The sequence below is a fragment of the Astatotilapia calliptera genome, chromosome 7 (assembly GCF_900246225.1).
Source record: "Astatotilapia calliptera chromosome 7, fAstCal1.2, whole genome shotgun sequence".
Taxonomy (NCBI): domain Eukaryota; kingdom Metazoa; phylum Chordata; class Actinopteri; order Cichliformes; family Cichlidae; genus Astatotilapia; species Astatotilapia calliptera.
Genome location: NC_039308.1, coordinates 19443501 through 19471160, shown reverse-complemented (window position 1 = coordinate 19471160; position 27660 = coordinate 19443501). Strand labels below are relative to the sequence as shown.

The window sequence follows — 27660 nt, the reverse complement described above, 5'->3', positions numbered from 1 at the left end:
GTACCAAAATATTTACCACGCCTGATGTGTTTGCTGCTGGAATCGGCTTTCATAAGCATTGAACTGTTGATGGAAATGGCAAATCTGGGTTTGAACCATAGACTTGTTCTATGGGTTGAACTTGGACGAAGTACATGTTTGCAGCCATGTATAGACAACAAAACTACTCGTTAAGTGTTTTGAACTGTGGTGTTTCAGAAAGGATAACTTAACCCTTTTTTTTCTTTAATGTTGACTCTTTTTTTTTTTTTTTTTTTTTTTTTTAAAGGGAAAAAAATAAATCTAAAGATCATAGCTAACCCTTGGGGGGCTTTGAGTCCCCAATCGAACATTATTATCCTGTTGTGCAATGTCTGGTTCCAATGGAAATGCATCCCTATTTTGTATCGTAATGGGAATGAGCAGATAGGAAGCACAGTGTGGTTGTACAATAGTAAACATAAAGGAAATTAATGCAATTCTCTACTGATTGATGGCCAGGGCTTTTACTGTTGAGGAAGAGACAAGTAAAGAATAGTTTGCTTTGGGAGCATTTACCTAAACTGTTCTATTTCTGGGCTTGACCATCATCAACATCTGGATTCCAGTTCCTAGTGAGCCTCTTGACCTGCTCTAAGATTAACTTATTCTTGTCCAAGCCCAAATCTGACACACCGTTATCTTCTGTCCATGGCAAGTAGGGGCACCAGCTCATGTTCTCCAAGTGTACCCTTCCAGCACCTACCCACTCAACAGTACCATAGGTGGCACTCTGAGAGTCGGACTCCCCGGTCCTTCTAATACCCTCAAACCAGTTGAGTTGGTGCTGAATCTCAAAGCCCTTTTTTTTCTGTTTTACTGAACCAGCTTGTATCCTTTTTTTCTTGAAAGCAAAACTCTTTGAAAATAGTTGTTGTAGAAATAAGCTTTGTAAGGCAGCTTGTTACCCAGCTTGAAATCCCAGGGTTAAACCAGATGATAATCTGGGACAATGTGGGTGATGAAGCTGTCGACCCAAAATTGTTTGTTGTTCTGTGATCATTTTAATAGAGAAGGACTATGAATCCCTCACTGTGTGCAGTCTCTAGACTGTAATGTTCCCAGTTTACCCAAAGTTACGCCCCTGCTGACAACACACTGGATACTTGTATATATGTTTAGTTTGTTTCCAATGCATTTCTCCTTTCAGACTGTTGTCTCCATAGTTTGACACTAGAATCTCTCCTTCTTGCCTTTCCCCATATAAATCTGATTACCTGATGGTGGGTTGTGATGTTGCCTAGAATGATTGTTTACAATTTTATTCCATTTATCTCTGGATATTCTGTAAATATTGTAATTCATTGTCTTTTTTTAACTTGATAATAAAGTTATCAGATAACAGTTAATTGTTGGGTTTTTTCTATTTTTTCCAATTTTCCTTGCTTAGCACAAAGGTTTAGTTAAAATACAGAGCTGTGGAACTTGAACTAAAAACAACTTTATTAGTTTTGTACATTTGACTTGATATGTTTGATGTTTTTTGGAGCTATTTAAATCAGAGAATTGTGCTTTCTTTATTAAAGTTTAAAGTAAGTATGCAAATGGACAATAGGGATTAAGTGAATCCAAAGGAACTACAAAGAAAATTTTGTTTCCCTAATACAGTCTCCTTCAACTATTTTGATTTAAAGGTGTTAAAGTGACTGAAGTGCAGACCTTCAGCTTTAATTCATGGGAAGGTTTTACGAAGGTTTTTCATTAACTGTTATTATCATTTATACAGTCCCCCATTTTCAGATGCTCAAAAGTAATTGGAAAAAACAAAAAGCTCCAAAAACAATCTGAATATTTATTACTTGGTTGAGAATCCTTTGCAGTCTAAGGATTCTCAACCTGCCTGAATTCTAGAACCTATGGACACCAAAATCCCTGAAGTTGCTGCTTGTATGTGGGACATCCTGCAATCGTTGTCTCCAGAAACTAAAAAGCTGCTCTGTTGGGTTGAGATCAGGTGACTGACTCAGCCATTGAAGAATATCCCATTTCTTTGCCTTGGGAAACTCTCGGGTTGCTTTTGCAGCTTGCCTTGGGTCATCCTTCACTTACACTGTGAAGTGTTGTCTGATCAGTTTTGCAGCATTCATTTGAACCTAGCAGAGCCTAGCCCTGTACACTTCAGAGTTCATCTTGCTGTTTCTATCAGCTTTCACATCATTAGTAAACACGAGTGACCCACTTTTGTTGGCTGCCAGAGTGCCTATGCCACAATATTGCCTCCAACATGTTTGACAGATAATGTAATATGCTTTGGATCATAAGCATTTCACTCTTCCTCCATACTTTTCCTCTTCCCATCATTCAAGGGCATGTCCATCTTGGTTTCATGAAGTCTTTTTAGTTAACCAAAGAAAGAATTCTGCGATCATCCCACTTCACTTGTCTCCTGTGCTTTTCCAGCCCTTTTTGGTGTTGCTGATCTAGTCAGAGCATTCTTTTCCTCCTTATTTTATTTTTTGCACAGGATTTATTGTAATAGGCTGCATGCTGCCATCAGCCCCGGCTGTGTGCTTAGGGATAATTAGCAAAACTTGGCACAACTACAGTACATGCTGCACTGAAATAGTGAAGATTGTTTAAAAAATGCAGTGGCTATGTCAGCATCATCACTGTGTGCATTTTAGCTTACACTGCGTGTTGGCTTTATCTGACGGTACCAGCCACCACCCAGATCCGGAAACCACCAGCAGTAGACATTTCACTTGCTCAGATGGAAGACTGTGTTTGGATTCTTTGTTCACACATCTGGTGAATTATGATTCCAGTTATATTCTGTACTTTGTAAAACTTTAATGGTTGGCACTTAACTTTAGAGCAATGTACTCAGCAATGTTTTGGATTTCCAGTGTAACACATCTCCCCAGTACCAGCCAATAACAGTGCCTACACCTTTTTCACAGGAAATAGCTTTGGGCTGAGAAGGCATCTCAGTGGCCTTCAGTCTGTGTTCCACCCTTCTCTCTCTCTCTCTCTCTCTCGCTCTCGCTCTCGCTCTCTCGCTCTCTCTCTCTCTCTACACCACTCCACACCCTCCAACAGCTCCGCTGACCAAAACCACAGATTCCTGCAAATACCAGTTGTGTCTGTTGTGTACTTGTGTGAGTCCTTGTGTCTGTTTATTGCACATGCATGAAATGCTGCAGCTCTGGATGTCACAAGTCACCGACACCAAAGGTACATTTAGCTACGCTTTCATGTTCCACGAGCTCCTCATTTTCTCACCATTACGCTGGACCAAGAGGCACCACTCTGACTACTCCATTATCGCTGTCTTCCTCTAGAAAGCCTTTATTTTGCCGCATTTCCTCTCCTGCCTGCAACGTCTTGATTTCACATGTCTAACATCATCTCTTAAAAATATCTTGAAGTCACCAGGGATCAGACTGTAATCTCTGTGGCTCTTCACTTCAGAGGGGGGCTGACGGCAGACTGACGACCCCTGGAGACAGGAGCAAGAGTCACAGCCACAGTGGGAGAGGGGAAAGGAGGACACTATTGTTTCTCGTGCGGCCGCTGCTGAGTGGAGCAACATAAGGAATGCCTGATGAGCGCTCGGGCCAAGGCAGGCGAGGGCACTGCCCCCGTCGTAATAACTGGATGATAGAGGGAGAGGATTGAGTGGAGAGAAAGAGGAGGGGAAGGCAGGATACAAGGAAGGCAGAAGGACAAAGGCAGTTGAGAGGAGTGGTAGATAAGGACAGACAGAGTCATACAAACAGTCATTGCAGGTAAGAGGGAGCGATATAAGAATAAGGGCGAAATGACCTGGGGAAGAGACCCCATCGGCCTCCAGCATATCATCTTTGCACTCAACAGTCCTGTTTAAAGTCAGGGCTGGGCAGCTGGACGATAGAAGCCAATAAAACCTCTGAATGCTGAGTGCTGGATGGGTGATATTGAAATTCCTCTATGCATGCCAGAAGGACCTGGGATTGTTGAAAGGTTGATAACGGAATAAACTGCCAGCTCATGTTTACTAAGGAGAGAGAGTTTTTCCTAAAACGTCAGTCTTGAGACAAATGTAATGAACAAGCAGCAAAAACATTCAAGTAATGCATTGCATGTCAGTGGTTACATACTGCAAGCCTTCGCATCTGCTCAGATGATGCTGTCCCTGCTTTGAAAACAATTTGCATCTAATTTGAAGAGGTTAGTACTGTAGAATACGAGTGTATGCAACAGGCTACAATGACCTTTGAAGGATTAAATTGAAGATATAGGCCTTTTTGACTTGTTATAATGGCTTACTTGGTTACTTAGTTTGTTACTATTTTAATTTCATGTGTTTGTCCTGTGTTGACAAGGCAAAATGCATACCATGAAAAAAGAGCTGTTAACACTATTGCACTGAAAATTGTTTTTGTGTCTATTGAACTATCCCTCATTTATATTCATATTTTACAAGGAAAATGGGAAATAAATGCAGCAATTTATTGAAACATATGCAGACATAACCAGCAGTAAAGTATATGAGACGAAAACTGAGTTTGTAAAATAAAACCTTGAAAGTCAATATTTGGTATGACTGCCTCTTTCTTCAACAAAGCCAGAACTTAGGCAGGCTTTCTTGAAGTAGCCTTCAGGAATCGCTCTCCCGGCTTCTTGAAGGACACTCAAAGCTCTTCTTTGATCATAGTCATGCTGAAAAATGAAGCCTGCTGAATGAATGCTTTCCAGATGGTATTGCACAGTGGATCAAAATCTGGTGGTGCTTATCTGTGTTCACATTCAATTCATCAATTTTGACAGATGGTTGTAGATACTCTCTCCTATATTCTGTTGCAGCTGATTTTCAGTTCGGTCCAGTCTTTTCTCCCTCTTTCCTGATGAGGCTTCAGTGAGCAGTAGATGGATCAACAGCTATCAGACCTGTGTCAGACCTATGATTTTTACTTCCTATTTCTTAGGAACATGACTTTCAGATACTGTTCATCTGCTGATGTGTGTGTGTGTGGGGGGGGGTATGTTTGTTTTTTCTTCCTCCACTTGTCTAGTTTCATCAAAATCTTTAAGGACACAGTGCACAGCATGCTGAGATATGCCAAGTTTTCAGCTCATAGATCTTTGGGACTCATCTCATTGGTACAGAAATATTATTTCATGCCTTTCAAACTGTGTTATCTTTGGCATTTTTTGTAGATTCAACTAAAGAAATGGGAACAAATGATGTGCTTTTGTGACAGGCTGCTAGTAATAAAGTGCCTAAAGATACAATTTAATACAATTTGCCAAGATGTCTGTTATGTGTAGAAAGACATTGTGTTCATCGCTCGAGTTAAGTGTTTTATTGTGGTTAGTGAGTCATACGTAAGTTAAGTGGTTCAAGAAACAAACAAGCAAACATTTCCCTGAAAATGGTCACGTAAAAGGACTGAACATGAGTGAAAAAGCAGCCATTGTCCAAAGAAAAACTTTAAATGACCTTCAGAAAGCCAAGACCTGCTCAAGACCACTTTGAAAAAGTACAAGAAAGTCTGGCTCTTTCGAAGCAAAATATAAACTAATGACAGGTGACTCTGGACTTTTGCGCAGTACCTTACCCTGTACTGTATTACAAATAAATGAGTAGAAAAGAAAGGAAAGTTTGCAAGCTCACCTGGGGACTAGTAGCTGGGGGAGTGGCTTTTTATGTGTATGCCCTTATGCATCACATGAAACAAAATGAATGATGAGCAGTAAAAATGTTCTTAAGTAATGTGCTTAACTGTACTGGAGAATTTCTGTTTTCTGTTAATTCACATTCATCTCCAGTTAATGCTGGATTTGCAGGTATTATAAATAGCCATGAAACATCAGCTTATAAAATATGTTTTTGCATGTTATTGAAATTATAATCCACAAGACTCTTGGCTTACTTAAGTTTTTCTGCGTCATTTTGCCGATTATACTTGTGTGCCTTCAGTTAATCAGCTCGCAGTGTTTCTGCATTGTAATACTTCATTGGAATCAAGCGTGTTGGAAAACTCATCAACGAGCACACCTGAGCATTGTGACCAATGCTCAATTTACTGCAGTACCGAAGCAATCCAGCAGGAGCGCTGTCCGTCAAGTATTTAGCATAGAAGAAGAAAAGCGATACGTCATGGCGGCTGACAGTTTACGATGATTTAACGAAAACAGTAAAGACTCGTGCAAGTTGGATTTAAAGCGTTTAAACCGGACGCAGGAATAATAAAACTCCACCGACAAAATGCTAATAACTTTGAAGACCTTACAGCAGCAGACTTTCAAAATCGACATCGATGAAGAGGAGACGGTGAGAGTTAATAATCATGCATTTTGTGACAGGGGAGTGGAATGGGAGTTGAGTATGTCCTGAAATCGACATGATTTGTTTTGACCATTTCCAGTTTTGGCGTTTTATAGGCAAGTCTGGGTTATAACGTAAGATTCTTTTTGGATGCGTCTGACGTGCATTAGAAGTTCGGCTTAATGCAGATGCGCATTATTTTTAAAAACCAATCAGGAAATTGTTTTTGTTTTCAGCATTTAGCCGTAGCCCACTTAAGGCTCCAAATGTGAGTGTTACGGGGGGCGGGGTGGGGTTGACAGGTTAGCTTGAACCTTACCATTTTAGTGTTTCTCAGTCTTTTTATGTTAGCTTGTAAAACTTATTGTAATTGGAACATTTGGGTTAAGGTAAAACAAGAAAACATTGGTGCCATTTAGAGAAAGTAGTGTTATTTAAAGTAATTAAAACATGTTGTACTTGTTATTAAGCTTGTATAAACTCCCTTTTGTCTTTGGGCAAAGATATAAATCTTTGAGCTAGCGTTAGCTTTAACCGTCGGCTACTGAAGGCCGGCTGGCTACAGCACATCTCATTACATCTCATTCTAATATGATTAACTTTAGTGCAGACACTTTACTTTTACTTTCGACGTGCTTGTATGCATATTAGTCGCCAGATTATAGTTGCACTGCTTTTAAATGTATGGTTTTGCATAATCACCGATGACACAGCTGACACAGTTGGGTCACACTTTGGACTTTTACTCCTGTTAGCGTTGCAGGGCTGGACAAAATGGTGCCAGTAAAACATCTTAATGGTTTTGTTGGTAAGGGATGAAAATATGAAGTAAAAATGCATATGTTTATTTCACAGGTGAGGACATTGAAAGAGAGGATTGAGCAGGAAAAGGGGAAGGAAATCTTTTCAGTTGCCGGACAGAAACTGATTTATGCTGGTATGTTATATGCTCTTGTATCTTCTTAACTTCTTTCTTTCTTCAAGGAAATATTAATTTTTTTAAAAATTACTTTATTCTTTTAGCCCTTTTTAAGCACACAGTTACAAAGTGCTTCAAAGTTTGGATAAAATCACACATTAAAGAAAAGCGTCAAACATGCCAACATTGGCTTACATTCAGTCCTACATACACACAACTCCAATAAACGCATAATGAAACATGAGTGAACATTTAAGAAAACACTAACAGTCGTTTAAACTACACTGGTCCAGAATTTAGGAGCTACAGCCTCAAAAGTATGATCACCTTGAGATTTAAAATGAGGGCGGGGAACTGTTAAAAGACCCTGATCAGATTATCGAAGAGGTTGACAGCTGTTATAAGGTCTCAGTAGTGTTGCTATATATGCAGGAGCTGATTTTTTTATTTGTATTTTTGAGTTGTAGGCTAGGGCTTTTTTTAGGTTTACAGTTCAATGAAAGACGACCATTGCAGAGCCATTGAACTGACTGAAGTTGTCCCAATTTTTGTTGCTTTTTGTATGTATGCTTTTAAACCATTATTGGTATTATTGGCTGTAGTCACACAGCCCTAATGACCAGTTAGCAACCTGCTGTCAGCGACCCACTGGTTATCCCCTGTTGCTAGGGAAAATGTGCATTCCCTGACCAGCTGTCAAGTGGTTGCAGGAAGTTACTAGTAGTGGCTATATGGAATTGGTCACAAAAAGGTATTCAGTGCTGCCCTGAAAACCTTTGAACTTTAGACACTAAAGCGTTGATTATAGTCTCAGGGTTCGCTCAGGTCCTCATGACGTTTCATTGTCACACTGTGAGTGAGAGTTGAGGGTCTGTGCGGATGTCTACATGCCTGACTGTGTCTGGTGATTAGCAAATCGTCAAAAACAGTTGGGCAATCACAGCATCGCAAGGCGACCAGGGCAGAATGAACACTAAATTTATCCATTTTGTTAAGAACCAATTTATCCATCCATGGTACCCACATCTGTACAATTCCCCTTTGAAATAATGCAAAGACGGTCACACGTGCAACAACTCGTGGAGGGAAATTGCCCTTAGCATCAATGTTGGCATTTTGAATTGAGTCGTAGAGGGCCTGTACTTCCGCTATACGTAGACCCCCAGGCAACTACTCATGTGAAATCAAGTCCTCTAGACAACCTTCAAATGGGCTTGTAAATACTATAATAGGATTAACTCACACATCTCCAGTGTGCGTGAACACATCTGTAACCTGGTCTTTACATCAGTCATGTCTTAGCAGACTGCTGCGTTTGCTTGTAGTTAATATGGAAGACAACAACTTGTCTGCAAATACACTTGATGTACAAGCTGTGTGTTAAAGAAGCTGTGCGAACTGTAAACAAAACATTCATCTTCAAACTAAAGGTTGTGTCTTTTGAAACACGTTGGAGTTGCAATAAAGCACTGCTTTTACTTTGAAGGTGAATGTTCTGTTTCTAACTTGCGTTGCACAATCGAGTGTTTGCGGACAACTTGGTATCTTCCATGTGAGCTTTTGGCGACCATGATAGTCGGCTAGCAAACAAAAGAATAATGAGGGTGCAGTCAGCAACCTCCAACAACCGCTCGTCAACCAGTGAATGAATACATATTTTTTTCCTAGCCTTCAAAGGGTTTCCAGGGTTACTGGCCAACCCTTTGTTGGGCTGACTAGGCTCTAGGGCTATGTGACTCAGTCCTTAATCAAGTATATTCAGGGAACCTGTTGCAATTGAAGTCACCACAAATGCTAATTTTCCTTTGTTTAAATAATTTTTGCTAGTGTCTATATTTCAAAAAGTGCAATAGAGGGAAAAGCTGCATTAAAAATATAGATTTTTGTCTCCCTCAAACTTAAGTGACACAGCTGAGCTTTTGTGTTTTTGAAAACCATCGGGGGCTCATTGTACTTTAGAAGCTTTGTCTATATAACAATACTGTATTGCCATTTAGACCTCAGGGTTTTGCTTGACCTGCTAAAAAATTCTCCGACATACATAAAGTACAAAACAAAAGCCGTGTAGCAAATCATATCATGAAGAACAAGTTGTGGTGATAAATTCAGATGATTCATCTGTTTACTGACATAGTTTGATATTATCTGTTGTTGAGGTTAAGGGAGGGAATGCCCTGAAGTTTTGACTTTTTTTTTTTGTGTTACAGGAAAAATCCTCAGTGATGACTCACCGCTCAAAGAATACAAAATCGACGAGAAGAACTTTGTGGTCGTCATGGTGACAAAGGTTTGGGAATTAGGAATAGTTTTAGTAAATTGCAGGTGTTCTTTGTCAAGCACATCTTGTGATGTTTCTGTAGAACGCCATGTCCTTGCATATTATGAGTACAAGCTCATACTCGACTATGATTCGGCATTTCCAACCACTTGTCTGCTATTAAATATCCTCTTCTGCACAGGAACGAGTGCTCACAGCATGATCAGTACAGTATGGATAGAAGGTCACTGTTTAGCTCTGCTGTCTATTCCACTGCATGGAAAATTAGTTGTTCCAAGCAGGGATTATCCTCAAAACGTACAAGAATTACTTTTTACGATTTTTTTTTTTTTTAAATTTTTTAAAATTTTATTTTATTTTCTTTTTTGGGGGGGGGGGTGTTTTTTGTTTGTTTGTTTTTTAACTCTATTGTGCTACACAATGGTCCCCTGCCTGTGAAAATGTGTCTATAAGAAATAGGCTGATTGTAGCCTTCAATAAGTTTGTAAACTCTCCAACCAAACTTAAAATAGATTAAAAAATAAAGTGCAGAAAAACATAAAACAAAAACAAAAAGTTTTAATTTGTTAATTGGGTCTTTTATCTGCACTTTCATGTGAGCTACTGTACTCTTTCTCTCTCCACTCCTGTGCTCCCTGTTTCGCAGAGAATGTGCAGTTTACACTGTGTGTCTGTAGGCCTCTAATCTTATTTGCTCAGCAGTGCAGAGTAGTCTAGAAAAAATACTGATAATAAGAAGCCAAATATTGCCCAAAATATCAGAACCCCCTCTTCTACATCACTTCACAAACTTCACACTGGAGTCCTGAGGAATACAGCCGCCACAACTGAAATAGATTGCACAGTCCAGAGCAAAAGTAGGCCCAACAAAGGTAATGAAAATCAGTTTCTCCTAATGATGAGTAATGTAAAAGTAGCACAATTACTTGGGCTCTGATTCATGTTTGAGGCGGAGTTGTAAGCCACAGAAAATGAAGGCAATGTCTTTGTGTATTTAAAACATGTTGTTGTTTTGGGTATGAGCAGGTGCTTTTACAGTTTTATACTTTGGAGAATGGTGTAGTTCCAAGTTTAAGATCCATGAGGTAAAATGCTGATTATGAGAGAGGAGCGACTGCAGTGCCAAAATTGTTGCTTATGTATCTAGAAGCTATAGGTTTATGGTATTAAAAAATGAGGGCTGTCCCAAATACCTACATCAATAGTGAAGTTTTGGGCCTTCTAAGGATTCACATAGTCACATAATCGGCTACAACCTTAGAACTTTTTATATCCAAGCAATTGTTCAGTGAGCAAATCCTTGTCTTTGGCTGGATATTTCCTGAGGCTGTCTTTTTGTTGCTCACACTGTCTGACCCATAGCAGCCCACTGAGCTTCCTAAGGAATCAGTCCCAAATTCCATGTGATGCGACAGCTGATCCAGCAGAGAGCAGCCTTAAGTAAAATACAGCCCAAATTTACCATTTTGATTACAACTAAAAGAGGAAAAAAAAAAACTACAAATTTGTTTTGCAGCCTAAAAAAGCCCCCGCTGCCTCACAGCGTTCAACAGCAGTGCCTGCTCCCAGCACTACAGCTCCAGCTGCACAGTCTGATTCATCATCCACTTCAGACAAACCAGCAGAGCAATCTTCTACAGACGACAAACCAGAGGAGAGCCAGCCTTCAACAACTGAAGCATCTTCCACTTCTGTCGGGTAAAGACGGGCTGATGCTTCTCTTTAACTGTTCAGTGTGTGGCTTTGAGAAACGACTTTTAGACCTAATCCAAGGTCTCCTTCTGTTACAGACGCTCTGGAGATTCAACAAACTTAATCAGTGAAGCAGTTTCAAATCTAGGTAAGCTTGTTTTTGTGAGGTTTAGTATTCTATTGCGTTCTATTGTTGTTGGATTTCTATTTTTTCTTGTTGTTGTATTTGAGGGGAAAGATTTTATAATGGCTAAAGTAGGGCTGTTTGATATAACAATATATATCGGATGACTGTATAAAAACGTCTATCATTTCCTTTTACGCTATCGTTTGTTTCGTGGTGTCACAAAATAAACCATTTACGGCAATAATTTTTCATCGTTTTGATGGTCACTGTAGTGGCTATATTAATTTCTTAAAGTTTTCTCTTTCTCTTATATTTAATATAACCACACTACGGACGGACAAGCGCCTGTTTTTATGCGTTGTCGTTAGCAACAACAACGGTAAAACCATCGCGTGTCCGCTTTTTTATTTTCCACATAAAGCTTTCACAATAAAGTTCAAGATACTGTTGAGACTTTTCAAAATAAACTAATTCACATGAAAGAGTATGCAGTGTTTACGGATGAGAAGCAAAAAAGAGCCGCCAGGTGCTAAAAAATAAACCCTAGACTCAAACGTTGGAACGGGCTTTTCCCCGCAGCACGCCGTGCAATAAATATTCACAAAGAAAATAGCGGCTGTTACAACTTATGTCTAAAAATGTATCGTTTCATGCATCTGTTAAAACACTCGACTCCAGCTACATGACGCGCAGCTGGAAACACTTCACGCAAGTCGAGCTGCCCGAGATTCACAGAATTTAAAATGTTAATTTTTTATTTTTTTTTTATTTTTTATTTTTTAATATCGTTATCGATAGATGTCTTATATCAGGATATGAGATTTTGGTCATATCGCACTAGAGATGGCACGATACCACTTTTTTATGTCCGATACCGATATCATAAATTTGGATATCTGCCGATACCGATATGAATCCGATATAATGTTTTTTAATCAACAAAACTGTTTTTTAAATATCTTGCTGCATTTTGTATAAGTTCATACTCAAGTTTAAAACAACAACTACACTAAAGCTATTCTGTTATACCTGTATGCAAAAAAAAATATTTCATAGTTCAGCAATACTGATCAATCTAATAAACTTAAACCTACACCATCCTCCCTATTCTGGTATTTTAAAGAGTACTTAGCATAAATATTAAGCAACCTAACTAATAGGGTTCCAACTCCCAGCAACAACAAAAATAAATAAATAAAAAATAGGGAACCACCCCTCACGCTCCACCTCATGATGCTTAATCGACGTAATCAACCTTAATTTGATGCAGTGTGAAAAAAAATGCACAGAAATCAATTATTTTTCAAGAAATATTAAATAGATTCAACATCTTTCTTCAACAAAATTGCAGACTGCACAGATGGTACCTTCCCAAAGGAAAAAGTACTATACCTTACTAGGGTATATTAGACTTAACAGTTACTATATACAATAATGGACTTCTATACATTTTGCATCAAATTAAAACTTTGGGTGTCAGATAATTATTTATTAAAAGCTAGACATTTTAAATGAGAATAAGAAAGAAAAGTATGTCTTTGTGCCCCCTTTTCCCTGTTAATGCCCTATCGGCCCCCCTGGCTAAACTTTGCTAGATCCGCCCCTGCACAGTTACCAGCGTCAGCTACGTAGAAAAAGATCCTGGTGTAGAAAGTAATATTAAATAAATTCTAACAACAGCTTATCAAGCTTAAACGTGCTGCTGTTGCTCAGCCGCTGGTTTCCTCTTTCTGGTGCAAAGTGGGCCAAAAGCAAACTAGAGACACGGACTCGCGACAGAAAAGCCGATCAGCTGATCATTAAGCAGTTTCATGATTGAAGTAGCAGCAAGAAGAGGCAGTCGCTTGTTAAGCTTAACGCAGGAATGCTTTGCAAACATTCAGAGATGGACTTACAAACTTGCTTTACTTCTCTCGGGATAACTTTGTCGGAGATGAAATGCCGGGTTGCTAGCGAAGCTCCAAATGCTATCCAGACCACCGACAGGTCCCGCATGCCACAGCCGCTCTATCACGTGATGCATACTGCTCCGACGTGCTAACGTTCTGACGCGAGTTACAGCGTGTTGCAAGTTTTGTGAGGTGCTTTCGTGATATTTAATGGATCGGATTACATTTTTTATTTTTCTCCGATATCCGATCCAGTAATTTAGGTCAGTATCGGACCGATACCGATACGTAATATCGGATCGGTCCATCTCTATATCGCACAGCCCATGTCCCTGTTGAAACCGAACATATATGCAGATATTGGGTCATTACAATGTTGCACCATTGAGCAGAAGTTCCTAAGTTTACTACATTCTTCTAGAAGTGGCTGATGACGTACTAAATGTCGGAAAGCAAAACTTGACTTTCAGTTTGTAATAACGAAATATTCCGTCTTTGTGTTTGTATCCGTACAGTGACAGGCTCTTCATATGATGCCATGGTGAATGAGATGATGCTCATGGGTTACGAGAGGGAGCAGGTGGTGGCTGCTCTGAGAGCAAGCTTTAACAACCCCGACAGAGCTATGGAATACCTCCTCACAGTAAGAGCAGTGAAATTTTTAACAGAGTATTGTATATTCAGTAACTGTGTCATAGCAAACAAACAGGTGTATGTCATCAATTTTCCCCACAGGGTATCCCAAGCAGAAATCAGGGTAATGCATCAGGTCGTGATGCAGCGGCGCCTCCAGCGAGTGGAGCTCCAGCTGTACCTGCAGGCAATGCTAGTGCTCCTGCCAATACTAGGTCTTCACCAAGTGCTGGGGGAGGTAAATGGCCTTATATTGTTCTGCAGCTTCAATGAAAAAATGTTTTTCTTTGTTCTTCTTCCTGTGGCTCTTTTTTTTTTTTTTTTTTTTTTTTTTTTTTCCCCCCTTGTCTTTGTGTCTTTTTTCTTTCAATTTTTTGCCTGCGCTGTGTGACTCATACTTGTAGGCAATCCACTGAACTTCCTAAGAAATCAGCCCCAATTCCAGGTGATGCGACAGCTGATCCAGCAGAACGCAGCCCTTCTTCCCGCCCTGCTGCAAGAGATCGGCAGGGAAAATCCAGAGCTGCTGCAGGTGACAGGACAGAGCCTTATGTGTCAAAAAATAAAAATGTTGTTGGAAACATGGATGTAGTAAAGGCTTTTAACATAATTCTTATTTAATATAATTAAGGGGTTAAAAAGTCACATTTCACTTAACAGGTCACTTGACCAGTTCATACTTCTACTTACTCAATGCAAGATTAACTGTTTTTCCAGTTTGGATAGAATATACCTTCCCTTTGGAAGGCCTGATATCAGTGTTAAGTTGATAAGCTATATCCCTTACTCTGAAGGAGGGGCTCAGAGAATCACTCTTTTATATTTGAGGAAGCATCAGACTGAATTTAAGCGTTACAACAAATAATTTAATGAAATAATTCTAATTTAGTGAAGTGGTATTTTTAACATTTTTTTTTGCGTTGCTCAGTTCAAATGTATGTATTTGCATTGCTTTCTTTTAGCTAGTTGGGAATCACTATCACAAGTGCACATCTTTACCGTGAAACCGAAATCGTATAAGTTGAAGAAGATGAGTCCTCAAGCTTACATAATGGGAATTTGAAAAGCACCATGACTGGAGATTTTCAGTTATGGCAGATGTGAAATACCTCTGCTCAAACTGCTCACACTTTGCTGTTAGCTTCTGCTATGCTGTTAGCACTCAAATTCAAAATTCAAATTTTATTTGTCACGTACACAGTCATACACAGTACGATATGCAGTGAAATGCTTAGACAACTGCTCGTGACCTAAAGGGGGGAAAAAAAAAAAAAAAGGAAAAGGCTATGAATAAGATAGGAAATAAATATGAAAAATTAAAAAGGGTAAATTTAACTAGGAAAGAATAAAATATAAATTAAGGTTAAAAATGAAACAACTGTACAACAAAATACACAGTATAGAACTATATAAGAATGTATGAAGTAATATAAAAAAATAAAAAAATACATACATACATACACACACACACACACACACAATAACAGCAGCTGTACAAGTATTAACTGGAAATGAAGAATATAGTGACCAGAGTTGTGCACTCCACATTATGTCTTGTGCAGTGCAAATATGCTTTAAGTGATGAAGTGAAAACAATGTCCAGAATGTTCAGTGTGTGTGTAAGAACCATATGTGTGGGTCAGTACTGTGTGGTGGTGTGATTGAGAGACCGTATCGCCTGCGGGAAGAAGCTCCTCCTCAGTCTCTCTGTGTTGGTCTTCAGGGAGCGGAATCGCTTTCCTAACCTCAACAGAGAGAACAGTCTGTTGTTGGGATGGCTGAGGTCCTTCACGATCTTCCTGGCCTTGGTCCAGCACTGCCTGCTGTAGATTGAGTGCAGGTCAGGGAGCTCGGAGCGGATGGTGCGCTCAGCTGACCGCACAACCCTCTGTAGAGCTCGTCTGTCCTGCATGGTGCTGTTCCCGAACCAGGTTAAGATGTTTCCCGTCAGGATGCTCTCTATGGTGCAGGAGTAAAAGTTCCTGAGCACCTTGGAGGGCAGTTGGAAGTCTCTCAAGCGTCTGAGGTGGTAGAGACGCTGACGGGCCTTTTTCACCATGGTGTTGATGTGACAGGACCATGACAGGTCCTGCGTGATGTGAACTCCGAGGTATTTGAAGCTGTCCACTCTCTCCACTGGGCACTCGTTGATGACGGGGGTCTGGTAGTTCCTCTCCTGCTTAGTGCTGAAGTCCACTATCAGCTCCTTTGTCTTACTGACGTTTAGGAGGTTGTTCCTCTGGCACCAGTTCTCCAGATTCCTAATCTCCTTCACGTAGGCCGTCTCGTTGTTATCAGAGATCAGGCCCACCACGACGGTGTCGTAAGCAAACTTGATGATGGTGGTGGAGCTGGTAGTGGCCACACAGTCATATGTGTACAGAGAGTACAGCAGGGGGCTCAGAACACACCCCTGGGGGGCTCAGAACACACCCCTGGGGGGCTCCAGTGCTGAGAGTGGTGGAGGCTGAGACATGTCCGCCCATCCTTACTGCCTGTGGTCTACCAGTTAGGAAGTTGGAGATCCACTGACACATAAATGACCTGAGTCCCAGATGCTCCAGCTTGGTGGTGAGTGTGGAGGGAATTATGGTATTAAATGCAGAGCTGTAGTCTATGAAGAGCATTTTAACATAATTCCCCCTTCTAGTGTCCAAGTGAGTGAGTGATGTGTGGAGGAGATGAGAGATGGCATCGTCTGTGGAACGATTTGGACGGTAAGCGAACTGTAGTGGGTCCAGTGTGTCTGGTAGTGAAGAAATGATGAAGTCTCTGACCAGGCGTTCAAAGCACTTCATCACTACTGAGGTGAGGGCTACAGGGCGATAGTCATTGAGAGAAGCAGGGTGGGGTTTCTTTGGGCCAGGAACAATGATGGACTCTTTGAAGCATGTGGGGATCACCCACTGAGATAAAGAGATGTTGAATATCTCAGTGAACACAGGAGCTAGCTGGTATGCGCAGTCTCTGAGGATACGACCTGGGGGTCTGGTCCTGCTGCTTTCCTGGTGTTCACTCTCTTGAAGGCTCTCCTCACATCATGCTCGGAGATGACGAGCACGTTTCCGGTGCTGCCAGTATCACTCCTGCCAGCAACTGTTACACTGCTGCTGACTCACAGTTGGCAAGGAACACAGAAATGAAGAATTGCTTCAGCCTGTTGTGAGCATATCTAATCTGGCTTTTCAAGTGGGGAATAGTCTGATATACTGTCCATATATCAGATCAGTTCATTCCTAACTTGGCATATTAACAAGTTTAACCATAAGATTAGAAAAAAAATTATATCAAAATTGCTCTACATTGAGAGCAAATTGTAGAGTGATTGTCTCCCCTTCCAGGTTGTCTCCTTAGGCACCTCTGGACCGTTTCCAGAGTAGTTTCTGTTTTTAGTACGCGTCCTAGGACTCCAAATCTGATTACTTGCACCACTTCACCATGGATGACCAAGGTCTGAGTCAGTTCATCGAGTTAAGAATGCAACAAAGAGTTTACGGCATGAATTTGTCTCTAACTATAAACTATAAACATACAGCTCTGCTGTAGCCTGTAGCATAAAGGGGTGTCTGAGGAAGAACATTAAACTCAAACCACCTAAACTGTGACACGGGCTGTAGTAGCAAAAGCGCTGGAAGTAGTGGAGTGCTGCCATGAGGAGACTACTTATAAGGGGAGCGCAGACAAATTGACTTTAAGTCAGAAAATATGTATTTTTTTTTAATTTGTTTATTTTAGAAGTGAAACTTTCTGGCTTCATGTTGTGTTGAGTTGTGTGACTGCACAGCAAATTCATGAGATTCCAGCTGCTTTGTGCAAATAAACCTTTAGACCCTTGGTGTTTGCGAGTCTTGTGACTCTAGGAAACTACTATACCTAATCACCTATTTTTTTCTAATTATAAAATTATCGTTTGTAGTCTTTATTTTTAATGTATTATTTATTTCTGCAGTAGAGAGTTTCCATTGCTATGGAGTCTTCTTTTTATCTACCACACTAGGAGATCAGCAGCCACCAAGAGCAGTTCATTCAGATGTTAAATGAACCCGTCCCAGAGCCAGTGCCAGGAGGTGGCAGCAGTGGAGCAGGAGGAGGAGGAGGAGGAGGAGGTGGAGGTGGCGGCGGCGGCGGAAATCAAATGAACTATATCCAGGTCACACCACAGGAGAAGGAGGCCATTGAGAGGGTGAGGAGAACGACACATGGATGACACATGACACATTTTCCATAATTGCAAAGCTCAAGGCTCCTTTACCAAACATGGTGGACTATCTATGTGAACCAGTTTCCCTTACATGTCACATTTGTGCAACATTTACTCAACAAAATGTCAAATGAAGGGATATTACTGACTGGGGAGTATGTATTAACGTATTGATTGACTAACTTTAAGCTATGACTCTCTGATTCCAGCTAAAAGCCTTAGGATTTCCAGAGGGACTTGTTATACAAGCCTACTTTGCTTGTGAGAAGAATGAGAACTTGGCTGCCAACTTCCTTTTACAACAGAACTTTGATGAGGATTAAACAAGTCATCTTCATACCACTTTCTCTATGTTTTGATTGCAGATTTTTTTTTGATAAATGTGCACAATAAGCCTTTTAGTTTCCAAAAAAACTATTTTATTCACCACTTCCACGTTCTACTTTCTTTGTAACACTGGATCTTTATCAGCTGGTGGCTGCTGTACGAGGGGAGGATTTTGTTTGTTATTGGTTAAAAATGAAGTAAAAATTAAATTACAATAATTTTGCATCAGAAATAATCTGTTTATTATTTGTTATACTTAAGACCAGTATGTTTTATGTTAAGTTTTTTTTCTGTTATGTGAGATGAGTTCTGGGTTCATCTGAAAGGTTCTGACAGTATTCATGCACTCTTATTTGATTTTTGGAGTTGACTTAAAATGGAGATTTGAAAAATTAAAGTGTTCAACACAAGCAACGTGGAGTTTTGTTTGTATTTATTTTTTTTATTCATCTTTGTTTTTCAGCATGAAAAAACACCACGATTAACTGCTTATCTGAGTTAGTGTTGTGTTTCGGAGGTGGATCTGGAGCCTGTCCCAGTAGGGTACACTAAACTGGTGAATCTGCAATACGCATAGATGGATAGATATGCATGCATTTTAACATGTGTGGTGCTATGGAGAAGTATTAGCCTTCTTCCTGATTTATTTTTTTTATTTTCAAATAATCAAACAAATGTAATATTAGAGGTAACTTGAATAAATACAAAATCCAGTTTTTCATTTATTAATGTGAAAATGTTAATGTTCCCAAACTTGCCAGGCCTGGTGTAGGAAAACGCCTGAAAACCAGTTGTACCACATTTGGAGGAGATGATTTTTCAGAGCACTGTATAAAGAGGGTCAAGGCTTTGGGAGAAGTAATACAGTGCTTTTTTTTTTTTTTTTTTTTTTTTTTGCTGTTAATAAATGTGTATACTCACTTTTACACCTATATGTAAAAAAATAAATAAACACACATACACAAGAAATCCACAATCCGTCTGACACTTTAGTCATTAAAATGCTGAATTAAAAGACATTGAAAATTAGCATATTCTTTCTGTAGCAACAAGCACTACAAATGACACCTGCAATTATAGCCGTCTGGTTTAAGAAGTGTAATTCTTAATTAAAAGGGAGATTCTGAAGGGATCGTGCTGTGCTTGAACCAAATAAACCTATAGGGGGCAACATAGACCACAATATATTTCCAACTTCCAAGCCTGAAGATGTGTGACTGGGGGCTACTACTCACAACAAATGGAAAGCAATGCTACCTGCATGGTCCACATCCTTCTTTTCCCCTTGTCATCCCTGTGCTGTGGTACTTAAGTCTCTAAAGAATGCTGTAATGTCCTAACTATAGGATGCTTTTTCCCTGTAATCAGTATGTGATGTTTTGAATCATCTTATAAATTCATATTGTTAAAAAATTATAATAAAAATTTTGTATTATTCAAAGGCTGTACACTCTCAAAGAGCAGTAAACCTCAGAGACACAGCAGCACCACTCAGGCGATCACGTAATCCTCAAAGAAAACAAATCCAATGGAGGCCACAGTATAAATTCACTCAGGATTTAATTTAAGGTGAGTCTCTATGGGTTTTTGTTATTATCGTTGCTTCACCACAACATCTGATGTCAGGCTTCACCCACCTGCCAAGTGCCACTTTAATAAATGTAACTATACAGCAAATGTGTCAACATCTAAATACACAAGTAAATACTCATACATGGGTTCTTATGTTTTTACCCTTTTCTTTCTTATCAGGATGTAAATTACTTTTTTCTTTCTTGATAAATTTAATAAAATTCTTTGCAAGGTGCTATAATGTCATCACGCTACAAATCCAAATACTTAGTGATAAATAACACAGCTGTTGCAAACCCAGTGTTAGATACAGTGGTAGATTTATTACATTTTGACATCCCCTGTCAAAATGAAGGGCTATTTAAATATCTAAAAATGATCACCATCTGTATTTTAAACTTATTTGACATACATAAAAATAAGTACGGTTATTATAGTCCAAATCTCTACGAGGTCACACTGTGAGGCCTGCACAGTATAGGTATAGAGCCTTAACGGCTCAGCAACATCACCTTTCTACTGAGCTCTTTTCAGTGCTGTAAGTCTCAGGTCATCTATCTCACCGCAGCATATCTGAGTGCTTGTACTCCTATTGTGCACATCGGTGTCAGATTTGGTGTCACCCTTGAACGTCAGCCACCAACTCAGTTGTCCTCCCAATTCATCCGCCTGACTGGTGGAAAGAGAACTCCATGGAAGTGCGACATTGTAGGAGTGAATTTTCTTTGGAAAACCTTTTTTAACGGCAACATTGTGTTAGGTCGCCTGGAGTGATCTCACCATTACCACAGAGGTCAGTGCAGTAATCTTCAACCTACTGTAAAACTTTTTTTTATAGGACTAATGTCTTTCATCCTGCCAACTGTTCATGTCTTTAGATATCAAAGGTTGTCAATGAAATGGCATAAAGGTCATAAAGATTTTTCTTCTTATACCAAATACATTTTATTATAATGTAAAATACAAAACAATAACAAAGAATTATTATTTACAAATGTACAAAGTTCAAGATTATATTACATATTTTGGCTATAAACAAACAAATATTTGTTCAGAGTTATTCATTCAATACAAAAATACAAGCGTCTCATATAAATTATTGCACTTTGCAGCTGCAGTGCATTGAAGATTGCCATCACCTTTAAAAAAAATGAAGTGTTTACCTGATTTAAGTCAGATTGCGGAAGAGAGGTTTCCAAGAAACACAAAAACCATATGGCACTTTTTCATTTCACCCTTTTTGTATAATCTTTGGTACCTTTTATTACAAAAAAACCCTTCAGAGTCACTGAGCACCATTCTGTATAAATTAACATTGTACCTGAAATCAATGGCATTGCAGGTGAAATGTGTATATAAATATATATGTATTTAATTGTACAGTGTGTCGTTTACAGGGCCTATGAAGACATGTTGCTGGTAAAGGCCTCTGGAGATGTTTTTTCTGTTGCTCCTGGTTTCCCTGACAAAAATACACTTCCAGTTCGAAAAACCCCCCAAAAAAACAGTTGGCACCTGGTCCTCCAAGTTTTGTCGGTTAAATAACACAAATTCCAGTTTGGTCCCTTTCATAAAAAAGTTTACAACCCTGGCTGAGAGGTCTTGTCGAGTCACCTGCACAACGTGCGAGCACGGGATCAGTCTTGAGAGAAATTCTTGGCTCTTAAAGATCCAGCGCTCTTTCATCTTTGTTTCTTGCCATGAACACCACAGCTTGTCTTGTTGCTTGACGCCAGTTTGAAGGCAAATCGTGGTTTAAAAGAAAAAAAAAACTGTAGGTCACAGGTTTGTTCAGGGTTCTGCTAACGTACATATATGTCCCCTTCCCCGCCCACTGGAGCCTTCATCCACCGACCATCCAAGTCTCATAAGTGTCTCTTCATGTGGAGAGCTAGGTGATCTGACCTTGAAAACGCCCGGTCGCATTTCTGGCACTGGAACGGCCGGTGGCCTGTGTGTTTCCTGTAGTGGCGGGTGAGCTCATCCGAACGCGCAAACTTCCAGCCACAGCCCTCCCAGTCGCAGTGGTAAGGCTTCTCCCCTTTGATGGAAACACAATACATACAGAGCGGTTAGCACTGGCCCTGAGGTTAAAAATGGCCCAGCCTTCCCCACATTCAGGAGAAAAAGAGGTCCATCCTGTCCTGCAGCTAGTGTGTAAAGGCCAAACCATCCGGCCTGGGGTTTGTATTTGAAAAGGGATCAGTATCAACCTGTTTTACTGCACCTGCTAAACAAGTCCCCCTCCCAGCCCCCACCCTTCCAGCCCCTATTCAAACATGTTTGTCCATAATGAGCAAGTGATGTTCAACAAGGAAACTATCACGAAAATAAGAGAATAAGCTTAATGAGAGCGTGCTAAGGCTAAAAGCTAACACTAGTGTAAGCGGACGCCAGAAGCGTCAAACACCCATCTGCATACCTGTGTGTGTACGATGGTGCGCTTTAAGGTGCGAGCTCTTTGTGTATGTCTTCCCGCAGCCGACAAAGTCACACGTGTGTGTCGCCACTCTCTTCCTCGGCCAGGACCGTCGACCACGTTTAGGCTTTGGCTCCTCCGGCATGCAGTCACCAGTAGATATCATGAGGGGTTCTGTGGAGTCAAAAAACAGAGGTGACAATAACTGTTATCATGGTCCCTAATCATACTCCACATGAGCAGAGAAAACTTATAACTATATCAGAGGTCACTGAACAGTGGGGTAGGCTTATAGCCGATATAACAGAGGCATAAAAATTCAATATTTGTTTAAAAAGAATGTATCTTCTGTCTCGAACTTTGAAGGGACTCAGAAAACATCAGCCTCTCTTAAATCATATAAAAGGCTTGTGCAAAATAAAGCTGCTATTCTAAAAGCTTTAATACTTCTCTGCAAAACACTGCACAGTGCCACAATTAATTAAAAAAAACCCACCACAACAGAGAAGTGGTTCGTTTTAATGTTTTAAAGTAACAAACAACACAGATTCTATAGAAATTCAAATTCTGTATGCGGGCTAGACTTTTAAAGAGTTTTACGAGGACAAGATCCTTTTAAGTGCAATACTTTGAACCAATGGCTCGTTTAAAACCATTGACTCTGTATAAGTTGTGTTCTTAGACAGATTTTAAGAAAACACAGTTTTAAGAACTCTCTATTATAATAAATGCTCTCTAACCTTGGTACTGCATGGATGATGTCTGGGCGTAGGACGTGTATCCCGGTGGCGAACTATGGTGGTATCCCTGGGGAGGAAGAGGGATCTGAGAGTGGGAATGGCCCAACACCTGGTGTTCCCGGCTCAAGGGGTGGTCCGGGGAGAGGGAAGAGGATGAGGATAACCTGCTGTTTGTCATGGAGCGCCCTCTGCCATGGAACCCAAGATCCAAGTGGCTGGGACGCTGCTGCTGCTGGCTTCCTCGTCCATGGGAGTTTACTCCAGCCAGGTGTAGGTCCATGGGTTGTGAGATGGTGCAATTACTGGGGTTTTCCTGCTTTATCCTGTGGCACGCGAAGGTCGTCGAGGCACGTGAGGGAGTCGGGTCTGACACAGCGTTAACACAGGCCTTGCTAACATTCATGCTTTGGTTGTAATCTCCCATGTCCATTGTTGTCTTGACTACAAACTTCCCATGGAGGCTTGTGGGTTGGAGGTAAGCCGGATCCAGCTCGGGTCTCATGAGCTCGGCCACGAAGCCTCCAGAGGGCGAAACATCGTTGATGTCTGGAATGGTGTAGAGCAGCTCGCTGGCAGTTCCCTGAGGGGAAGGGAGAGGGTAAGATGAGGTGAAAGACCCAGGGGAAGGAGACAGTCCCTGGGCAGAGGTGCATGCCATGGCATCCTCCTGCTGTTGCTGCTGCAGTTGTTGCTGCTGCAGAATAGAGTTGGACAAAATAAAGTCATAGTCTAAGTCCAGGTCCAGCTCTGTGTCTTTCTTGGACATGCTGGTGGCAGTGGGATGGTCTGGGTCGGGGCAGCTGCTTTCGTCTGGCACGCTGGATCTCTTAAGATGGGACAACTCCTCCTTCCATCTCTACGGGAAAGTTATAGAGGCAATTATGAGTGTGCTGGCACAATTTGATCATTTGTGTCATGTTGCTGTTTTTACAGGCACAGAGTCGAGAAAATCACACTAGGGTTTTATCCTGTCTGTCCTGCTTGAAAACAGCCCTAAAACAGGGTAATTTAGAGTGAAGGGAACCTGGATCTGCAGTATGGAGACTGATTATTATGACAGCTTAGCTACAGAGCTGAGTGTGGTGCAGAAAGTGTCCTTGGCTGTAAGCACTTCCCAAGAATACTGATTTGTAGCTGAAAGCACGAGAAGAGGCACAGGTATATCTGGTGAATAAAGAGTGGGCCCTTTTTTTAATGATCAGACTCAGAATAATCTTCCTTTCAATATTTTGAATTTGAACTGCATTTAATTGGAAAGCTAATCGAGCTGGATGCTCTCCACGGAGCAATACAGTAGCCCATGTGCGCTTCCCGTGCATGTCTCACTGTCTCCACGCTAAAGCAGCCTGTGTAAACTGGTGCACGCCCCATTGGAGCGTGGTGTCAAGCCCTGGCTGTAGTGTAACAACATGGGAGAGACACATTGGAAAAACAAACACGCTAGAAATACACTGCACCCAATTCTTTGATGCTTTTTTTATTTTTGTTTTTTACCCCACACAGTGCTATTTTTTTGGCATGCGCGCATAATATGAAGTGACCACAGGATACTCACTAAATTGGCGTTTCCTATAGATTTACTCTTGATAGTGGGGCCGCTGGCAAAGGTGGATATGGAGGGCAGAAGGGTTCCACCTAATGCCATCTCGACGTCATTTGGAGGCTGCCTGAAATTTAAACAGAAAAATAACGTAAATCCTCGCGGGCTGATCCCTGGGGCGAGCGCAGGCTGTTGTAGTCCAACAAGGAGATGTTAGTCAGTCAGATGTTGTCATTAAAAGTTTGTCAGGTCCACACCTCATCGCTTAGAGTTTATATATACACACATATATATAAATGTATATATATGCGGAGTCCCGTTTGAAAAGATTCTTCTGAGGATGCGGCTGCACTGCTTTGAATATCCCCCGGATTTTAAAGTTTCTGCTCCGCGTCGCGCATTACACTTTGGTTCCAGGACATGCCACCGCGAACGGGTTAAAAGCTGCCGGGCTGCTGCATTTTTAAAGCTGAAACGATGCTAAACGGGAAGATAGACTGGGGCGACGGGGCAGGGGGGGAATCCCTTGCTCCTGTTGCCATGCAGGGACCGGCAGTCTGAACTGAGGGAAGCGCGTGAGAGGTATTCGTCTTAAATCACTGGAGCGAAGGGAACCGCCTCTGTCGCCCCGGCAACAAAACATTAGCGGAAGGGGGAGGAGGGGAGGGGACTGGAGGGAGAGGCAAGCAGAGCGAAAGATTGGAGAGAGAAGTTTGTTTGTATTCATAGCAACCGTGACTCTCCTTACTTTTTGTTAGTCGTGCGAAATGTGGTTGAAGAACCGCGTTGTTCTAAATTCTGCACACGGCTGACATGGGAATACCTGAGACTTTCGTTAATAACGACTGGAGAGTCACCTGACGTGAGCAGGTGATATTAGGGCCTAGTTTCATTAGCTAACCCTGAGTTGTAAAAACACCAGGTACCTCTGCTTTTGGCGTATTTATCCAATAACAACAACTCTATTTGTGTTTGTCATTGCTGCGTTTGTTTCCCGTCGTAATTGTGGATTTGTTATTTAGTGGCACAGAGTAGTGCCAAAAGCGGTGGCCTATCCCATGACAGGTAAATATGCAAATTATTGTGGGTAAACATTATGTTTATCTATGTTACATCACGAGCCGGGACAAGGACCCTGTGTTGGAAATCATTCGGCCACTCACTACTCCCCACTCACTGTGAAATAGGGAGCTCTGTGTAAAGGACCGCATAGGGAGTCGTTTCATATCCCCCATTAAATATCTAATTTGTGTCACGCAATTAAAGCAAATATTATGCTGAGTGCTTTTCTTCCAAATTAATCAACTTTGTGGTCGTTTTTTTCATCTTCAGAATAATGCATGATGGCTTTATAGTTTGTGAAATAATAATAATTAATAATGCAAACCTTCATTTGTATAGCACTTTAAAAACATAATTAAAAAGTGCTTTATTGAACACAAAAAATAAATCACAGACAATACTGAGGGTTGAATACTTTGCTTTCGGACAGACCTGTAAGGCAGTGAAAACACTATCTAGTCCTGGACATACTGAGTACTGAGTTGCTTCACACAGCCTGTATATAAATGACGGAAATGCTGGAAGCAAGTAAATCCAATGTTGCACCCTGCTGTCTTTCCAAAGTCCTGCAGGCGACTCTTCTGTTTTTAAAAAATATGTCAGATTTTATCTTGCTCACCTGATTTATAATCTCAGTAGACACCTTCTTATTCAGTGCATGGTCTTAATCCTTAGTGAAACATCGTATTTAATCCAACTCAGGTTTCATTTTTGTAAATTATTTGTAAATTATAGTTTAAGATAAATTAGTCTAAGTTAAAATAGATGAAAAGACAGTATGCCATGGGTAGGATATACTCCTGTTACTTATCGACGTGTCTTCAAGAGGAATTTTTGGAGCACCAACCATCAATCACTCACAAATCAAGTTAACATATCTTTAATTAGCAGTTACCATGAGACCATCTAGCTGTTACAAAGCTTTTTCATACATAACCAGCATCTGAGTTGTTACTCAAGAAAAGATAATGTATTAAGTAATGAAATATATTACTTGATTTCTAAATTGAGAAAGTAATTTGTTGCACTACTTCTTGCATTACTAATTTATTAAGAGATCAAATGACCAGAAATGCTCTGTCATATTATCACCAGTAATATAAACCTATAGCTATAATCTTCTAGCAGGATTGTGCAGGATGTGTTTTTTTTCGCCCAGCACACAGATGTCTAAAGAACACTTGCAACACAAGTAACGACATAGTATTAAATGTAGTGTAGTTACTGAATTACTACAGTGACACGTTACACTACTGTGTTACTGAAACATGTAAGACGTTACTTTGTAACATGTTACACACGACACTGTATATAAAAAGCTAAGTAACAGCCATCTTCTTTTAAATTTCATTCTGACCTGCAACCATCTCACTCTCTCAGGAATATTTTTCATGATTTCATTGGCTGGAGCATTTGATTAAACTGATTTGACTGGGTGGCTAATGACTGTCTAAGCACTATATAAAAGTACGTTTTGTTCTGTTTTTTATTCATGAAGAACAAAGAAATAGATCCACGTGACACTGCCCAACTCAAAATGATTGCGAAGAGAGAGCACTGAAGCCTGACGTGAATCAGTGTGAACTGTGACGTACATGTGACCTGCCTTAGGGCGTGGCTGACACTGACAGATCACTACTATATGAGCATCTGGTATGTTCAGTTCCCTTTCTAAATTATGACGTCTGGTTTACATCAAAGAACCAAACAAAAAAAACTTAAAAAATGGCACTCCACAAATCAATGAGACCACGGTGACTATGCCTGTCTTTTATATACAGTCTATGGCCAGCCTTCATGCAACAAATGTTCCCACTGCTCTGCAAAATGTATCATTTTATTATTTATAAAATAATATGATTATGTTAGGACAATATTTTTAATAATTATTTAGAATGTTTACACTGTATTGCAAACACACTGCAGTTTATGCATGGCCAAAATTCTGAGAGCTAGCCATGCTACACACCAAAGCCAAAGGTAACGTGCAATG

General features: G+C 40.5%; 2 protein-coding genes across 2 annotated transcripts; one reads left to right on the top strand and one right to left on the bottom strand.

Moving 5' to 3' along the window:
• Positions 1-6028: 6028 nt before the first annotated feature.
• On the top strand, positions 6029-18748 carry rad23b (RAD23 homolog B, nucleotide excision repair protein). The gene is made up of 10 exons (XM_026173639.1): positions 6029-6274; positions 7124-7205; positions 9395-9474; positions 10982-11163; positions 11256-11305; positions 13689-13816; positions 13909-14044; positions 14211-14338; positions 17804-17989; positions 18217-18748. Exons 1-10 carry the CDS (start codon positions 6209-6211, stop codon positions 18328-18330), a joined length of 1152 nt encoding a protein of 383 aa, XP_026029424.1. The 5' UTR covers positions 6029-6208; the 3' UTR covers positions 18331-18748.
• A 2142-nt stretch (positions 18749-20890) lies between these two features.
• klf4 (Kruppel like factor 4) lies at positions 20891-25176 on the bottom strand. The gene is made up of 5 exons (XM_026173638.1): positions 24863-25176; positions 24621-24732; positions 23066-23921; positions 22329-22499; positions 20891-21947 (listed from the first exon to the last, which is right to left on the bottom strand). Exons 1-5 carry the CDS (start codon positions 24865-24867, stop codon positions 21772-21774), a joined length of 1320 nt encoding a protein of 439 aa, XP_026029423.1. The 5' UTR covers positions 24868-25176; the 3' UTR covers positions 20891-21771.
• Positions 25177-27660: the final 2484 nt, after the last annotated feature.